The 18,146-nt window shown below is 41.1% G+C and overlaps 1 protein-coding gene across 1 annotated transcript in view; it reads right to left on the bottom strand.

The window, feature by feature from the left end:
• The window catches only part of lamb2l (laminin, beta 2-like), a 46,455-nt gene that overhangs the window by 25,349 nt on the left and 2,960 nt on the right, over positions 1-18,146 (bottom strand). The window contains exons 2-3 of the mRNA XM_029505497.1: positions 9,954-10,030; positions 1,325-1,494 (exon numbers count right to left, since the gene is read on the bottom strand). Of these exons, the coding sequence (XP_029361357.1) occupies positions 1,325-1,494; positions 9,954-9,993 (210 nt within the window). The 5' untranslated portion in view covers positions 9,994-10,030. The remainder of the gene's footprint in view (positions 1-1,324; positions 1,495-9,953; positions 10,031-18,146) is intronic.

Genomic DNA, 18,146 nt, shown 5'->3' with positions numbered 1-18,146 from the left:
AGACCTCTTTGTCTCATTACAGCCAAGGTTTTACAAGAGAACATGTCAGCTTCCTCTTTCAGCTTTCCCTCCCACCTCTATTCACAAACAGAAACTCTTCTCATTTTGTTTTTTTTCCTGTCCTCATTATTTCTCCATATATTTTAGTTTCCCTTGTCTGTCTCATCTCTGGAGTTTTAGTTTTGAAAATCTTCAGTATAACTTACTTAACAGCATCTCCCTTAATGCTCTGCTTCTCTTTCAGACACAAAGAAAGGTAAAACTGGGCATGAAATCTGATCCCAAAGGAGACAATAACATGGCCAGGGAAAACCTGTGCCTCCCACAAATGATTGATGAACTTCATCACGTTTAAAAGCTGTGAGACAAATATTTTGAGTGGGCCCCTATAGTGACTTCTGACGGAACAGCAATGCAGTCCATGCCTGCATTTATGGTTGGACAGTATGTCACTGTGCCCTGCCCCCTCTTTCCAAACAGAGGATGTCAATCATTTTCACCTGAGGGTTAGTACGGTTGCATATTCGTGTCGTGAGGCAATGGAAGTGCAGGCACATACACGTAGAGGCACGGAAATGTCTACAGTGTGTGGATGAGGCATGTCAGGCAACGTGTAATGTAGGAGCAGAATAATGAGAGCTGTAAAGTGTGGAGGTGACAGCATCACACGATGATGATGTGATGGTTGTAAAACAGAGCTTGTCTCTATATTACAGCTTCCAACTGTCTAGCTAGCTGAAAGAGCAATTGTTTTCTAACTCAAACTTGAGGCCCGGTATTAGTGAAAAAAAGAAGAAGAAAAAAGACAATATATTGACTCATTTGGGTAAAAATAACAGCTATGAACCATCAGCCCTGCACAAAAAATCATATTGGAGGGTTATGAGTGGCAAAAAAATATACATTTCTATTTGCTAATACTCCACTGCAGAATCACTGAGACTGACACTGAGTGTGTCTGTCACAACTGTGTGTTGTGATCTCCAGCCTAGCATGATGGTCGTGATGAAGGAAGTCAGTGATCGAGGAAATGTCGCCCCGTAAACAAAGGAGTTTTTGTTAGAAGGGGAGCAGTGCTGCACACAGTGAGGAAGAGTGTGACAAAGGTGTGTCTGCACCTGGGGTCTAATATTGAAAGGCTGTGCAACTTTGGTGGGCCACAAGCAAACAGATAGATGAACAAATGAGGATGGAAAAGTGAAGACTGATTGATGAGTACAATGAAAAGAGAGAGCAGACATTTTGTTGCTGAGAGATGGAACAGTAGAGTTGTGAGTTATTCTCATTTTAGTAGTCATATAACGCCTTAAATTTCAGTTTTGACCTGCAGATGGCTGACAATGCAGTAGTGCTCTGGTCCAGCAAGGCCACAGGTGGAGGTGGCACTTAAGTTAACCGCTCGGCCAATCAGAAGATTTCCTGTCGCAGGGTAACAGCTTCCCTCCGTGCAGCCATGAGGGCCTGATGGGAGCTCTTGTCCGCACACAGTGAGAGCTGAGGGGGGGATAAAATAGAGAATGATTACTCCAATCATCACAGTCAAAACATAAAGTTCTTAATGGAGTTGAAGTGAGATCGTTTCACCCTCGTAGGTCACTCAATGCGATCATTTAGACTCTCCAGATGCGAATCCCTGACAGATGCTTTGTTTTTTTCATGATTGCTTTTCAAATCATTGTTTTCTGTAGAAATGCACATGTCCTATTTTTCATCAGCATATTAATCAGAATATTTACAAGTAGCATGATATTAATGATTTATATTACACAGCATAGCAGATAGAAGAAGTAAAAGAGAAAAACAGTTTTAGACACAAACTGACCCTTTGATTGACGTTAGTGTATACAAAAGAGATTAACAAAAACTCTGATCCTGTTCCCTCAAACCTTCTGTCTGCATCACTGGCTCTGAATAAAGAGGCTTCTGGATTTGGGACAGAGAGAAAAAGAGAGAAAGAGAGAGCGAGAGAGAGAGAGAGGAAGAGAGAATGGAAGAAAGAAACTGAAAACTGAAATGTAGAGATGTTGAGAGAGATTTATGAGGCCCTTCTATCCTGTTGATCTACAATAACAGACAAGCAACATGTTGAGGCATGAGGCGAAAGAAATGGATGGTTTGAGATGGAATCAGAAAGCATCCTAAAAAATAAAAACAGTGCATCTCAGGATTGAATACATGACTAAGTAATGGTGGCGGGCATGCACCCTTTAACAGGGAAAGTATAACTGCTGTTGGATCATTTGTATATGCAGGTATAATGATAATTTTCCTGAGTGTTCATGCTCTGGCGCTCAGTTAGAGCTCCATGTAACCACACTTGAATAATAACTAGGGCTCTTCTGAAAGACACTTTTTTTATTTGTGATTTCAAAAAGGACACTCAAAGGATACAACACACTACAATCTACATATTAGATAATTAGGTTCTACAAATTAGATACACAAGCTTTGCCATTGATATGCTACAAGAGAAGCTTTGCTTGTTATCATTGGGCTCAGCCTTTCCCGTTGTGGTTGCCTTTCTTTTGTGTCCTTTTCATTCCCAATTTGTCCTTGTTCCTGCCTGCGTGTGTGTGTTTTAACCTGTGTTTGATTTATCTAAGGGGCATTATGCTGTGGAGCTTTGAAAGGACAGGTATTCTTTTGGGCTGCAGCTGTGAATGCCTATCTGTTTGTGAGGTCTCTGCCCTCTGAGGATGTTGTGAAGAAAAGGGAAACTATAGTGGAGAAGCATCTGTTTTCTGTCTTCAACAGGAGACAAGGACTGTGGTTGGGTAATGAACCTGCTAACCTTGGCTCTCTTGCCTCTTTGGACATAAGGTGACAGCACCAGGAGTACACCTTTGAGGCAGGACAACAACTCTGTGTGACTCTTCCATTTGAATCGAGCTAATCGCAACCCGTCTGATTTATCATCGGAGAATGAAGTCAGGTGTTATTTTTACTGTGGCCCCATTTGACCAAAAGACAGTCACGAGGCAAACAAGGGGAATCAATTAAACAAGAATCCTTGTAGAGAATGCCCTTTGTCAAGCCCTTCCTGTTGCCTAGTTCCATATCACTCTGGACTTTGTGACCGGCCTGCTCTCCTCCCAAAGTAACACTGTCAACTTAACCATAGTGGAATGTTTGTCTAAGACTTTTCGTTTTGTCAGTCTCACCAATCTGCTCTCAATCTGGGAAACAGCTGGCCTGCTGTTAAATCATGTTAACCAGCAGAAAAGAAGATGTTCCCAGAAAATGCTGCCAGGAACTTGAGTTGAGTTGAGTTCTGAACGGCCCCTCTGGATGGTCACATGAGAGGCTAACTGACTTAGAGATCATCTTCTTTTGGCTTTTGCCTATTTGGGGTCATCTCTGTGACTTGCAGGGTTGATTTGGCTACAGTTTCTACTTTGGATGCCCTTCCTGATGCGATCCTCCCATTTATCCGGGCTTGGGACCGGCACAAGAACACCACTGGTTTCTGTGTTTTTAACCCTGGGCCTCCAACATGCAAAGTCTCTTCCACTGAGCTGCATCCATTGGCAACCGTAAAAGAGAGATAGAGATCTGAAAGGCCTCCACAGTGCAAAAAGAAGAAAATCCCAAAAGTTATTGTATGTCTTTTTCCTCAATGACCCTACAATGGACTGGCAACCTGTCCAGGGTGACCCCGCCCTCATCCAATGTGAGCTGGGATTGGCTCCAGCACATCTGCGCCCCAGAAACAGATAAGCGGTCAAAGATGAATGAATGGATGAATGAATGAATGTTTTCTCAGCGTAGTGACAGAGTGTATAGAATTGGCTCAGGATCCAGCACTCCCTCCGATGCAGACTACAGTTGAGTATTCCACTTCACAACATTGTCTGTTTATCGAAGAATGACACCTTAATACCGACAATTATAATATAAAAACAGCGTATTATAAAACAGGTTAAGTAACACAACTAAGAGAAATAATAAGCTATAAAAAATAATTAAAATCATCCCATCAGCTGTTTAATGATTTTGTTATGAAGCTGATTTCTTTGATAATATACAAGATTGAACTTGGCTTAACCTGTGTTTATAGTACTACTGCACATTCAGGCCAAGAGAGTCTCTCAGTTTCCTGTCTGTCTGCACGCTCCGTGTGTGTGTGTGTGTGTGTGTGTGTGTGTGTGCATGTGCATGTATAAATGTCTTGGCCACAGTTCAAGTAAAAGGTTCAACAGAGGCAGATTTTCTGAATACCTGCGAAGCATTAACAAAGCTTGGCTGGCACTGTGGGCAACTGTACTGATAACACCGCCAGGAAATACAGTGTATCCAACACAATCTGCCTCTAATGTCATTCCACTGCATGAAGTATCTCTGAAGAGGGAACACAGACACAGATTCACACATGCTATACAGGCAGGCGTGAACTTGTTTACCTTGCACTTGCTGAGCAGCATGAGAATGGGTTAGAGGGTGAACCTCTGGACTGTAGATAAAGATCAAACACACCCTGACCAAATATTAAACACAAGGCTCTGCTGCAATGCTGCAACTCTAAGATGTGACACAGACACAAGACTGTGCATGAGCTGCATGGTAGAGAAAGAACTTTCTTAGCAAATATGTTTTTGGAAAAGCAGAAAAAGTGCCAACTTGCCCTCATTTGTGTTTGAAAAAGCTGACAATGGCAAGGGCAAACCCCCCCTGCCCCCACCCCCCCACCACCACACCAGCCCAGCAGCCGCCCTCATGAATACAGGAATTGCCTGAGAGCTATAAAGGGGTTTCACCCGAATGCACTTCGCAGGTGTGACATTGCACATTGAGTTGGATGGATGGATGAGGCACCATCAGTACATCGAAATTTTACCAGCACAGTCAGTCGGACCTGGCTGAAAGCTGTGGTTCAACAGTTGGATAACTTTTCATCACTTATTCAGAGTTTTAGAACAGTTTTCTTTGACCTTGCATAGTATTCCACTGACAGATTTACATGACTACTGGCAACCTGTAATAATATAATAAATTTGTCCTGTAATTATGTCTTTCCTATGACAAAGAATCTGGGTCCAAAGAGCCTTAAACATACATTCCACTTAAAGACTCTAACTGCATTGAAGTTGAGAGGAAAATTGCCCTACTTTTCACTGAACTAAAATTTCTACATTCCATCTTCAATATGACATGATTTTTAAAATGGTCCAAATTGGAAGAAACATAAAGCTGGGGATGGGTTAGGAGGTGTGGCTAATGTGTGCATGACAGACTGTGCCATCCAAACAGGATAGAGTCTAGAACAGCTCAGGGATTTTGTGTGTTTTGTGCTTTGAAATGTCATTGTCTTTTCCTCCACCATAGGACATAAATTCTGTTTTGCTTTTTACTTTCTTACAACACATGGAATATATAAGCGCAAATAAGCGGTCAGGAGAATAACGCATACCCTGATCACAAATTAGAAAAAACGCTTTCTTTTTTCATGATATTTTCTTCAGAATACAGGTACTGCCTGGTTGAGAACTACTTTAATGGGAAATTTATTTACCTATATTGATTGATGAGAGAGAGAAACAACAACCAGGCTTCAACTTATTTTGGTTCCTGACGTACAGTGAATCGTAACTCAAATTGAATGACAGATGTAATAACTACACATCTCACACGTTGTCTAGACATGTACCCCTGAGCAGTCATCATTTACCTGAAGGTTAAGTTAATGAGTGAGGTTGTGTTTTGAAACAGACCACACATGCATGGCATATTGCTGCTATAGCATCGTCCATTCAGGGGCCTTCTCGCTCTGTCTCATGGCTTTCTCGAATCTGCCATACTGGGCTGAAACGTGAGAGGTGGTGTTTGTGTAGATAATTGCATGGCAAAGGCATCATCTAGACTTGCACTTGTACGTAAACCACATTTTTTTTTTCTTTTCTTTTTTTCAGAAGATATTCTTGACATCTGAGACGTGACAGAAGTATTTACCCCCACCTCTCTGTGTGGGCTGATGGAGACATATCTTGCTTGGTTTTCACCTGCCTCGACTAGCAAGGAGAGCATCAGAATGTGCACTGATTTATCGTTCTCTGTTTGGTAATGCATTCACAGCTGGAGTTCATTTTTATAGTTCTTATGTGTTTATAGGATGTGTAGAATTTTATGCAACATGTGGACGCTGAAATTAACAACACTAAACTTGGATTGTATAATGATGAATAAATGTGTCTTTGCACAAAAGAAGATTTCACAGAGGGCAGGAGCATTCAAAATGATTTTTTTTCTTTGTAGTGAAATGCAATAATTGAATCCCTTAGATATATGATGGCTCATACCATATATGAATAAATGATACCCATTGTAAGGTGCGCATTAAAAATATAAATATGATAAATGTAAATGGTAATAGTATACCATGTTGCAACTATAGATGTTGAGAAGATATAAGTCACGTGAGTTTTGAAAATCATATAAATATATAAGTTTTGACATGATTTTATGTTTTTGTTCAATAATTTCTTTGGCAGATTTTTATAAATACTGTAGGTCTGTTCTATGTTCATTATTTAAGTGTACATGCCTTCCGGGTATTCAGAGAAGGCCAAAACATATCCTCATTTTAAAACTGTATTTTTTCATTTCTCTCATTCTTTACTTTCTTTTGTGACTTCATAATTTCATTGTAATTATTCTCTTCTCATACATTTTTCACACACAGACACACACATATATATACATATATATTACATTTGTGTATGGGTTGTGGGCTTCTGATTCTGATTCTGGGGTTGTGGCTGCTACTTCAGAATCAGAATCGCCTTTATTGTCATTGTAATTTAAATTACAACAAGATTTGAGTGCAGCTCCAAAGTGCTTTCGAGGTAGTAATGAGAATGAGAAATAAGAGATATATGTACATGATGAATAATCAAAACATATACAACGAAATAGGAAATATAAAATTTGCAAAATATGAAAAAGTACAAAGATGTGAGCCAGAATTATATTCAGAACTGTGGAATGTGTCATCTGCGGATATTGCACAGGAGTATTTCACGAGAAAATATTGCACTGGATATCTCATGAGCTGTGTTAAAGTTAAAGTGCAGAGTGTTAACATTTATTATCGTTTAGTGCAGTGATGGCTTTGGGGAAGAAGCTGACCTTGTGACATCAAAAAGGGCTGAGTCTAGGCTGAGAGTGTTTCTCTGTGAACTGAGACCTTTGATATGTTCTCTGTATTTATATAGAACCTCCAGCTGATTTAGGATCGAAGCTCATTTAGAGATTTATCTTTAGAAACAGAAATTAGTTTTTGTCTTCGCTGGTTTGTCAGAATACTGACAAACAATAAAAAGCATGCAGAGTTGCCTTAAACAACAGGCAGTTGCACAGATGTTTGACACCAGCTGGTTTAACAGTGTGTGATTAGCGTGTTGCAAATGGCAATATATATATTCACACAAAGGAAGACCCACAGGTAATCACACCTTGGGGCATCTTTCTCCTGTACACTGCTATGGCAAGAATGCAGGGATAGAGAGGAAAATGTTACTTATTACTGAAAACGCTCCAGGTGTCAGTGCAGTCAAATCAAACAATGCAAACACGCCCTCTATTTCTACATGTACGCTCACTGAACACCATACTGGGAGCATGACGCTAACACTGTGGAGCAAACTCTGCTCCAATCTCCTGGTGCACTACACATTAATGTGTTTCAGCTGGACAGCGAGGTTCACTGATCTCACTGTCTCATGAAACTGTTTTGTTTTGAGACAAAGACCATGGTCCTGCTGGAAGGAACCATTACACCGTGTGAACTGTGGCCAAGCAGGGACCACCAACAATGCTCAGCCTCTCAGCCAAACCATGGCGGATTGGTGTTTATGGCCCGAAACCTGTCAAGAAATCACTCCTCATGCCATCTTCACTGTTCTGGTCTGTGGTTCTACTGCAGCGTACCGGATCAGGGTAGCCTCCTTCTGCTGAAGGCTCCTTCCCTCATCAGACCTCCATCATCCAAAGTTGTCTAACTAACGCTTATCCTCTCAAATTGGGAAGTTCACTTTAGCTGTACTGAAGCTTTGAGATGTCCTAAAGTACACTTGTTAATTTGAAAATGATGCTGGACCTCATCTACTTCTGTATTTAAAATGAATTGAACCCATATAGTCCTTTTCATTCTCACATTTTCTGTCCTAAGGTTTATAATATTATTGCCCTAAATTTCATGGTATATATTTTGAATCTATTCGGTTGTCAACATTTTGTGGTTCTCATGTTTTTCATGTTTTTATGCGTTTGTGATAATTTTCCATTTTATTTGTCATTATTGTAGACATTATTGGAAACTTCATACAAATCCCCCTCCACTACAAAAACTATACTGAAACATGAAGAGGCAGGGGTTAAATCAGTCTAACAGAGAACTTTAATAAGCACTGTATTCTCTTTGTGTGTGAGATGTGTATGTGGCTCTCTTGAAAAATGCCCCTCAATCATCATTAACCCTGCATGGACCATTGTGCTTCAGATCAAGCCCTGCTTTCAGAAGCCTGTCATTTACTACACATTCCACAAATAGCCCAGATTCTCACAGTTTCCAGATCTTAGATGACCCAATAAAGCTGGGCTTAAATGACAGCAGTGGCTTAGCATCAGGAGCTGGATTGAGGCTAATGCACAAGGTGTAGATGAAAGTCCCATGAGAGGCATTACGTCATCCTCTGCTGACTGACTGAATCACAGCTTTTTGATCGGGAGAAAATACCAGTTTAAACTTGATTACAGTGAGTCCATCAGTGAAACTCCCTATTAAGTCTGAAACCAGGATTAATATAGAAAAGCTAAGCCCTACCAAAATCAAATCCATAAAAAAAAAAAACAAACAAAAAAAAAAAAACACTGTTGCCTCACACCAATCAGATTCTGGGTTCGGACTTAACTACTGTGTGGGATTAGCATGTTCTCCCTTTTCCTGCGTGGGTTCCTTCTGGGTACTCCGGCGTCCTCCATCAGTCCAATGACAGCCACGTATAGGTAAATCATGACTAAACTGCCCAAAGCTCTGACTGTGATTGTGAATATTAGAGTCTTTATGTTTGCCCATCTTAGACCCGTGACTTGTCAAAGGTGAACTCCGACCTCACCCTGTGTCAGCTGGGATCAGCTCCAAGCGTTCTGTGGGTGGTGATAATGGAGGATGTGTCCTTAAAAAATCCTTTCCTATCGGCCTTGATCCTCTCTGATTTCAGGTTGGGATATCCTTAAAACATTGTTTATTAAATTTTACGTCTTTTATCAGAAGCCAGTTAACTACTTGGCTAACTGCAGGATCATAGCTGTTCTAAATGGTGGTGGATAAACAAAAACATGATTATTACGATCAACATTTGGGTCCTTCCACACTGTCACCCAGACAGTACTTAAGTGCAGCAGCAACAGCGAAGGAGAGTTAAAAGTTCACTTCCTGTTCTTTAAAGTAAACACAATCCAGTACAAACAGCTGCGGTTTCAGCGCAGTCCTGTGATTAAAGTTCATGAAATAATGATGGATTAGACCTAATGACTATGCTTCAGTGAAGATTTCCTTTAGATATGAGTCTACTTCTACAAAAACAACATCTGTGGCAGGGCGGAGAGGATACACTGTGCCATCAGTATATACACCAGACCAATGAGTTACACCTTCACTTAACACTCGTGCTAATAAAAAAGCCTTGTCTGCTTTTAATTGCTTCACACTGTCCCGGCAATCTTTGGTTGAAAAAAAGTCACATAGGGATGTAAACACATAAAGAGGCAAACTTACTCAAAAATCACTTAAGATGTTTTCTTGATAGTTCATAAATTTAATTAAATCTAATTATATGCCAAGCAAATTGCTTATCTTCTATCAGAAAATCTTGTGTGTCACAAATAAAAGCACTATTTTCAGCTGGTTTCAATCTAAATATCAGCTCCCAATTAGACAAACACAAAACTGAACTCACCCAGCAGGAGGAGGCGTAGGTTCACACTCATAATGGGCATCAGGTTGTGTGCGCTACAGACATAAAGCTGTCTCTGACTGGAAGAAAGATGCAAAAATAACATTAGAGAAATATATTAAGGGTAAAGAAAAGACAAGTCAAAGTCACTTGAGGCTTTATTTTACACCATAGCTATTGTTGAAAACATCTCTTTAACAATTTCCCAGGAAGTTGCAAATATTCTCATGGATATCTGATAATGGCAGGTCAACAAATTAGTTGTTAAAAGCCTCCATGGGTTTTCACAATGGTACTGTTTGTTGAAAGAACCAGTGGTGTTCAAATACTTATCAAAGCAGTTTTAAAGATTAAAACCATTGAACACTGGAGTCTGCTTTATGGAGACTCTATAGACACTAAAGCTGTAGCTACAGCTAGGCAGGAGTCAGAATGACTGAAGAGACTAAGTCTTTAAAGCCTAAATGAGCTGCTTTGTTGTCTGACAGAGGACAAATCAAATGTTTTCATTTTTTACACAAAATCTTAGAAAGCTTAACCTTTCTGACTAATCCAAGTGCTCTAAGGAAAGCCTCTGTTGGAAAGTATTTTTCACAGGCAGCTTGGTATAAAGGGCCCATGTGGCCCCACAGTCTGTCTGTCAAAGGCAGAGGGGCTGAAGAAGGGCCCGACAGCTCCTTAACATTCAGCTCAACCAGTTTACACAGGTATTAAGATGTTACTGCCTCACAGTTATTCAAATTAAATTGGTTTTGAATGTGATACTTGAATTTACTGAGATGTGGACATGCATGATCACCATGCAGCAACACAGTACATGAGCAGGTGTAACCAGGCTCGCTGCCTTTCTTCAGTGTAGTAAGGCTTAATTCCAGAGTAACTGTAACTGGTTTGCTCACTACACCTTTGCAGGAACTCATCCAACACTGATGGCTTCATGCTAATTCATGAGCACGATATGGCCTCAAACCTCAGCTTCACATGCTTTCTAAAATATCTCTATGAGAGATCCAGAGAGAGGAGGAATAAATGAGCAGAAACCACATGGAAGAATGAGAAAGTGAAAAAAGTGATTCAAAAGAGAAAGAAAAAGATGAAAAAATCAAGGAAGAGGACAGAATGACTTGAATGTGACTCAGGAGACGCCTGATGGAAGCACAAATTTGAGATTTGAAACTAATTAACTTATTTCTAAGCAATGCGCTTCATCCAAATGAACACTACAAGACCGGTAGCTGCTATAAAATTACAAGGACTAAGATGTTCATTTTGACACAAGCCATTGCTAACATTTTGAAAAAGCACTTGCTGCACTGTCAAACAACAGCAGTTTCACGATTGAGAGAAATAACAGATACGTCACGCAGCAATGGTGGATAAAATGTCACTCTAATCCAAAATCTTTACCGGTGTCCACAGAGAAAGCGACAATGTCAAAATAGTTTCAGCTGATGCTATAATAATTGAAAGAATGCAAAAGTAACTGAGTCAAATTTGCTATGAGCTTCATACTCACACAGCCAAAGGTCAGCCCTCTCCTCTGCACTGCGTGGTCAGAGACGCTCACTCTGTGTCTCTGTGTCTTGACAGCGTGTCTGTGTGTAGATTCCGGTACTTTGGTTTGCACGTGTGCAAACCCCCGGACCCCAGTGTGTATATTTACGCATGCATGCACATGTGTGGCCTGTAAGTGCACCAGAATGTCTAAAACAAACTTGAAAGCACAACTGATGGCAGCGATGTGAAAACAGAGGGAACGCTGCCGGCCAATGAGAGTGCGGTATCTGCGGGACTCACTTCATTTCTCTCCTCCCTCCGCTTCACCCTCCCTCATCTCCCTCCAGCTCTTCACTGGGGCACTGGGGTGAATGGGCAGCTATTCTTATTCTAATTCCTCTGTCACTCTGTGGGCCACTGGCTCAAAGAGGGGAATGGTCTCCAGGCTTTTGGAATGCACCACCCCTTTCTTCTGGACATGGAGCGAGAGAGGCAGACAAAGTCAGAGAGAGAGAGAGATAGTTAAAGGAGGAACAGAAAGACAAAGATGGAAAACTAATGGAAAAGGGGATGAGGAAAGAGGAAGAGAGGAGTGAGAAATATTTTGCGGCACACTTGGCCGTGGATCATGAGTGCAACACTGAAACTGCAGAATGCAACCCGGCATTGCTACAGATCAAAGCTTCACCCCAACTCTGATCAGCCCTGATTTAACTCTCTGCACGCTCCACAAAACTGGAAGAAACTGAACAAATATTTCATGTCACAGTATTCTACAACATCTGAAAAGCAGCACCTGTGCGCTAATTCATATTTTATATTGAATTTGTACTGGTGTGAACTTTTAAAACAAAGGTTTTGCTGTTTCATGTTATTGGCTCAGGGTGGTTGCCAGGCAACCAGATCACACATCAGGAAGTTCCTGGCCTCAGCCAAAAAATAGTCCCATTAAGTGATATGAATTGTTGTTTCAACACTTCAGTTTTTGAATGAACTAAACAAGGAAGATATAATGTCGTAAGCACGGACTTGAAAAGTGCTGTGAGGCTAAATGTGTTACTGTTACAGAAAGTATGCAAACCTGCCATGATTCCAGATAATTAGCTGCTGGCTGCTGCTCCAGATAAAAGAGAGGTATCAATCCTGTAATCTAACCCTCCACCACAAAGGCAATATATCCAATCTGGTAAAAGCATTTCTTTAAACCCTGACACAAATGATGAAAACTCAGTGCAAACTCCTGCTAAAGCATCATGTGTTCAAAAAAGGTGGAAATTCAATTAAACGGTTTAATTAGAATGAAGTGTGTGTATTTGTTAATGTTAGCAGTCAGACAAAAAACACGGAATCAGATAAATGGTCTGAGACGAGACTCTGTTGAAATAACTCAACCTGGTGCCACGACTGGATTAAAAAGATAATGGGAAAGGAGCAAAATGATCTGCCTGTGCGGGCTATGTTTATACACAAGTGTGGGATTCATGCCAAACTGCTTGAGAGAACAAAGCAGTGTTCACATTTGTAGGGCTTTCTAGTGTTATGACCTTTGACTGCAGCTTTAAATGGAGCAAGAGTTGATGGGGCTGACTTAATGTGTCAGACGGTGACCAACAGAATAGACAAGCAAGGCTACAGGTGGAAACTGCTGGGTAGAGGGTTTTCTCAAGCATTCATTAGCTGTGAGAAAGTTCAAATCATTTGTGTGTAGCTGGTATTGTTTTCACCCAGTGAATGTGTGTGTGCGTGTCATGGTACCGACATGACGGGCCTGGTGGCAGCTGCTAGAACTACCACAGAGGTGGATGTGATAACACCCCTAACCCAAAACTTCCCAGGCATATAATTTGAACACATGGTTTGAGTTGAACCATCAGCCTGGGCAAACTGAGCGAAATGAACAAATTTGGTCTGACATCAACTATTGGTTGTTGAGCTGCAGCTCCGAAGCCTAACCCAGTGTGGCTGAGGAGGAGTGAGGGCTGGATCAGACCTGCTCTGATCGGACAATCACACATAGCCACACCCTCTAACCAATCCCCTGCTTTATGGTTTATTTCCCTCAAAATGGGACCGTCATTTAAAAAATGAACATCAACAACTTCCATACAGACTTGAAACTTGAGAATGAGACCATAAAGCCAGCTCTCCCAGTTCCTCTCCTCTCTCTCCCAGTCCTCAGCCTGCAGGTGGTGACTCATCGTCATCCCATGTTCCTGCAACGCCTGCTGCTCCCATATCTTCACAAATTCTGTACTACAGCTCAACTCCATGAACTTCATGCAGCAACATGTACCTGCCTACACCCCCCCCACCTCTCTCACCCTCTCTCTCTCTCTCTCTCTCTCCCTCTCTCAACCCAACCGGTCGAGGCAGATGGCCGCCCCCCCTGAGCCTGGTTCTGCTCGAGGTTTCTGCCTCTTAAAGGAAGTTTTTCCTTGCCACTGTTGCCAAGTGCTTGCTCATCGGGGGATCTGTTGGGTCTCTTTAAATAAATTTATAAAGAGTTTGGTCTAGACCTGCTCTATATGTAAAGTGCCTTGATGTAACTTTGTTATAATTTGGTGCTATACAAATAAATCTGATTTGATTTGAGTTAATAAATGAAGTTAAAAGAAAGTGGGTTTTCCCATAGACTTCAATGCAATCTGACTTCTGTTTACATGAACAAATACGATATCACAGTTACAGGGAGACTATATTTCTTTCAGGGACCCTGAGCAAAGACTTTGACTTCAAACTCGCACACACACACACACACACACACACACACACACACTGTCCAGATAAGATGAAGAGGTAGAGAGTGCAGTACCTCCTCCATAACTTTGGAGCAGATGTGAGACAAAACCAAGCATTCTTGAGATAGTAGTCCAAACAATCTAAGGCTCCCATATCCTTGAGCACCATAACATGATAAGCCTGATTCTGCGTTCCTGTGAGTTTGTGTACACATGAAATGAAGGCCTTCGGTCTGATCCACAGAGCACACAATCATTGCTGCAGCAGCTTGCCACACTATTGTTAAAGTGTTGTAAAACAAGGCTGGGCTAGAAACTGGATCAGATCATTCAGGTGAGATCATGGAGGAGGTTTGCTCAATATTTAGAGTGGCTGCTCCGCGCACTGTTGTCAGCTTGTCCAGATGAGGTCATGCGCTTCCATGTTGACCCCACCCGTCAACAACCAACTGCGTTTAAACTGAGTGCTCTTTTAAACTTATCATATTTTCAGTTTAGCTAACTATGCTGACGTGTGACATGTGGCATGAGACAGATGAAACGGTGGACTGAAACCTGCAGCATAAAATACAACATAAAAAATAAACTAACACATTTTTACCCAAATCACTCTGATTGACTCATCTACACAATGAAAAACAGAAACAGTGGTAGTAAAGAAACAAATGGTCACAAGCAAAAGAAAGTGAAAGTCTCCCTATGTATGCCACTCAGTACACAGCAGCTGGATGCAGACATATCTGTGCAGAATCAAAGCAGACAGGATGGAAAAACATTTGCTCTCAAAGCACAAGCACCGGCACATGTCCCTTGCAATGACAACTACACAGTGTCATTCACACGATACTTGAACTAGTCAACTTGACAAAATTACTTTTCAGGAGCTCAGTCCAGCTCTTTTGCATTGAACATAGCATTCAGCTGGATAGTGTAACTAGGCAACTATGACTAAAGCAAATGATTTATAACAGTAACTCATCAGTTTGTCAGCATGGTCAGAGTGATGCACCAATTACCCACAAACAGACAGCAGTCAAGTGACATTCACCTGAATGACTGATCATGGCACTTTTGTGATGCCTCGTAAAAACTGAGTCAAAGAAGTCGTAGGTTTTTATAGCACACCTTGAAGCCACAAATTTGAAGACTTTATTATATCAAGAAAAACACCCTCTGGGCAAATAGTGCTCCACTTTTAGTATGCCTTAAATACATATCCCTGCATCAACCGGATCACACATAAGGGGAGAAAAGAACCCAACACTTAGACGTGCCAAACTTCTTAAAGACACATGTTTTTGGAGTGACCCTAAGGAAACATCTGTGAGCTGGAATCTCCGAGGAAAGTCAGGAAAGTCTCTACCAGCCAAATATCAACTAGATTTAACAGAAACAGACCACCCAAGCAAGCGTTTTCAATTAAAGAGCCTGAGTCTAATCTTAGTGTCAAATACGGAAATGTCTTTCCCTGAAACAACTTCCTAATCCCCTACATACATTGTCAGCTCATCCCACGTGGAGCAGTAGGAAATCTCATAATACTGTGTGTATACTTGCATTTCTGCTGGCATCTTACAGTGAAAAATAAAGATTACCATCACAGACACAGTTTAATGTTCCAATGTGAGACAAGCTGCAGATTTTCACTGCTACCCATCCCGACCTTAAAAAAGCACACCCAATATCTCACCTTGGTTTTACACCACCTACATGCACACAGACACAGCCTATGGAAAGAATGTGAACGCATTACTCCTCGTCTAGAACCAGTGTAGTGACATATATAATGCCCAGGTTTCCTCCGAAATCAGGCTAGTTGTTCGGGATCTTTTTCATCATAAAAGATTAATCATTAACTACAAACCCAGCCAGACACAGCTGCAAAGCCAACACAAGCTCGTGCAAGGACATGAACAGACTCCCAGTTAAGAAGTTCTTTGTGATTATGTTCAGGGCAGACACACGCAAACCAACACAATAACCACATGCGTGTTTGGACTAGAAAGCCAGGAAATCAGCAGCTAAGTCCTAAGACCTGGAAAATCATTGTTTCAGTATTTAGAATAAAAAGGGTTTGCTGGCTATTTACAAAACTTTTCAGCACATCACAATCTGACCTGCCAAATGACATCAATCAGAAGACATATTGTATGGATGTCCAGTGAAAAATAACAGACCACATTGTAAGGTAATAAAATTATCACTATTGTCCACCCGGACTGCCTGCAGAAGTTCTTTTCTTGGGACATTTCACATTTTCAGCCCATTGCATTTGCAGCTGCTGCAGTTTAAAGCACGAGAAAAAACAAACTCCCTCAATAAGAGCTTGTTTTTCTTTTGACACAGTGATGGTTTCTCGTGACCCATCTTTAACTCTCACAGTTCTGCTAGTCCTGATCTCTACTGCGAGTTAGATATTCCCTCAATCCCTCACTCCTCCTACACTTCACCTTCTTCAGGTAAAAAAGCACTTCGAATTAAATAAGGTGAGTACAGTACATACTGCAGATAGCCTGTGAAAGTGACAGCTCATGAGAAGAGCCAAGTGTTTCAGTCATACACAACATTGGGTCTGTCACTTGAATTTTCAGTAGCATTGGCACCATGTAACACATTTCATTTAGATGGTACGGGTGCTTGTATATAACTCAAAATCTGAACTTGAAGCTCCAAAAACAGTGGACGGTCTAGCTCCCTAAACAGATGGCAGCAGATCAACGGGTTCCTGATGATAAGAGTTAAATATTGTCTGACATTACCCACACTTTTTGGAGATGCACTAAAGCAAATGTAAAAAAAAGAGCATGCCCAGGGAAGATAAGAAACGTGTCATACAAAACAATGAACATGAAGAAATATACCAACCAATGACAAAGAAAACCGAAAATATCAGCAACATGGCGGATGCCACACAACTGACAGACTTGGAGAAGAATCTAAGGTTGTTATGAGAATTTAGAAAAGTAACCAGTCAAAAACTAAATGAAATACTACAGAACATTAAAAAAATCTACAAAAGAGTGGAAGAAGCAGTGGAACACAAAAACTTCATGACCTGAGTCCAGTCATCGGAGGATGTACTGTCAGAGCTGGGGAAGCTCCAGATGCAAACTGTTAATTCACCAGTGTGAAGGTGCATTCACGTGGCAACAATATCAGATCAATCATACATGGAGTAACTGTGAGTGTTATTCAACAAGGGCTTCAAGGAGGGCTTGGTGATTTAAGTGACCCACTGGAAAGGGCTCTGAGAAAAGAAACTTCCCTTTTGGATCAGATCAGTAAATTCTGCTGGCAATTAAAGGGAAAATGAGGACATTGGGAACATGGCTTCAACAAACAACTCGAGGAATTCCAGAGTCAGGACAGTTGAGAAGTAATTTTTACAATGACAGACCGGACAGTTAGAAATATGAAATATATATCTTTGGAATATGACTGAAAATGCTGACAATACATTGAGGTAGATCTCATCTCATAATCTATACCGCTAATCTGCCAGGGTCTTCAGGGGTCCCGGAGCCTATCCCAGCTGAAGGTGGGGTCACCCTGTACAGGGCCAACATATAGTGACAAACTACCATTCATGCTCACATTCATGCCTAACAGCGAAGCAGAGTCAAAAGTTAACCTAACTGGTCACTACATTTTGTTTTGGTCCAAAAATGAATACATTTATTCAGAAATTATTATTTCATTTGGGACAAATATTATGCTTTACAAACACTTTACTAAAATCCTATCTGCACACATGCAGGCAACATTTGCATTGAAACTAAATACTGCAATGATCAGTATAGTTGCTAGCAATTACTCATAATAAAGATGACTGGACATTACTAATAAAAGGTTTATGATGGAAATGATCAGTTTTTCCAGGGGCAGCACAGCGGTGTAGTGGTTAGCGCTGGTCGTGGGTTCGGTGACCAGCCTAGGGCCTTCCTGTGTGGGTTTCCTCCCA

Source organism: Echeneis naucrates, chromosome 7 (genome assembly GCF_900963305.1).
Source record: "Echeneis naucrates chromosome 7, fEcheNa1.1, whole genome shotgun sequence".
In the NCBI taxonomy this organism is placed as follows: Eukaryota; Metazoa; Chordata; class Actinopteri; order Carangiformes; family Echeneidae; genus Echeneis; species Echeneis naucrates.
The sequence above is the reverse complement of the archived record's forward strand: the minus strand, read 5'-3'. Positions and strand labels throughout refer to the sequence as shown.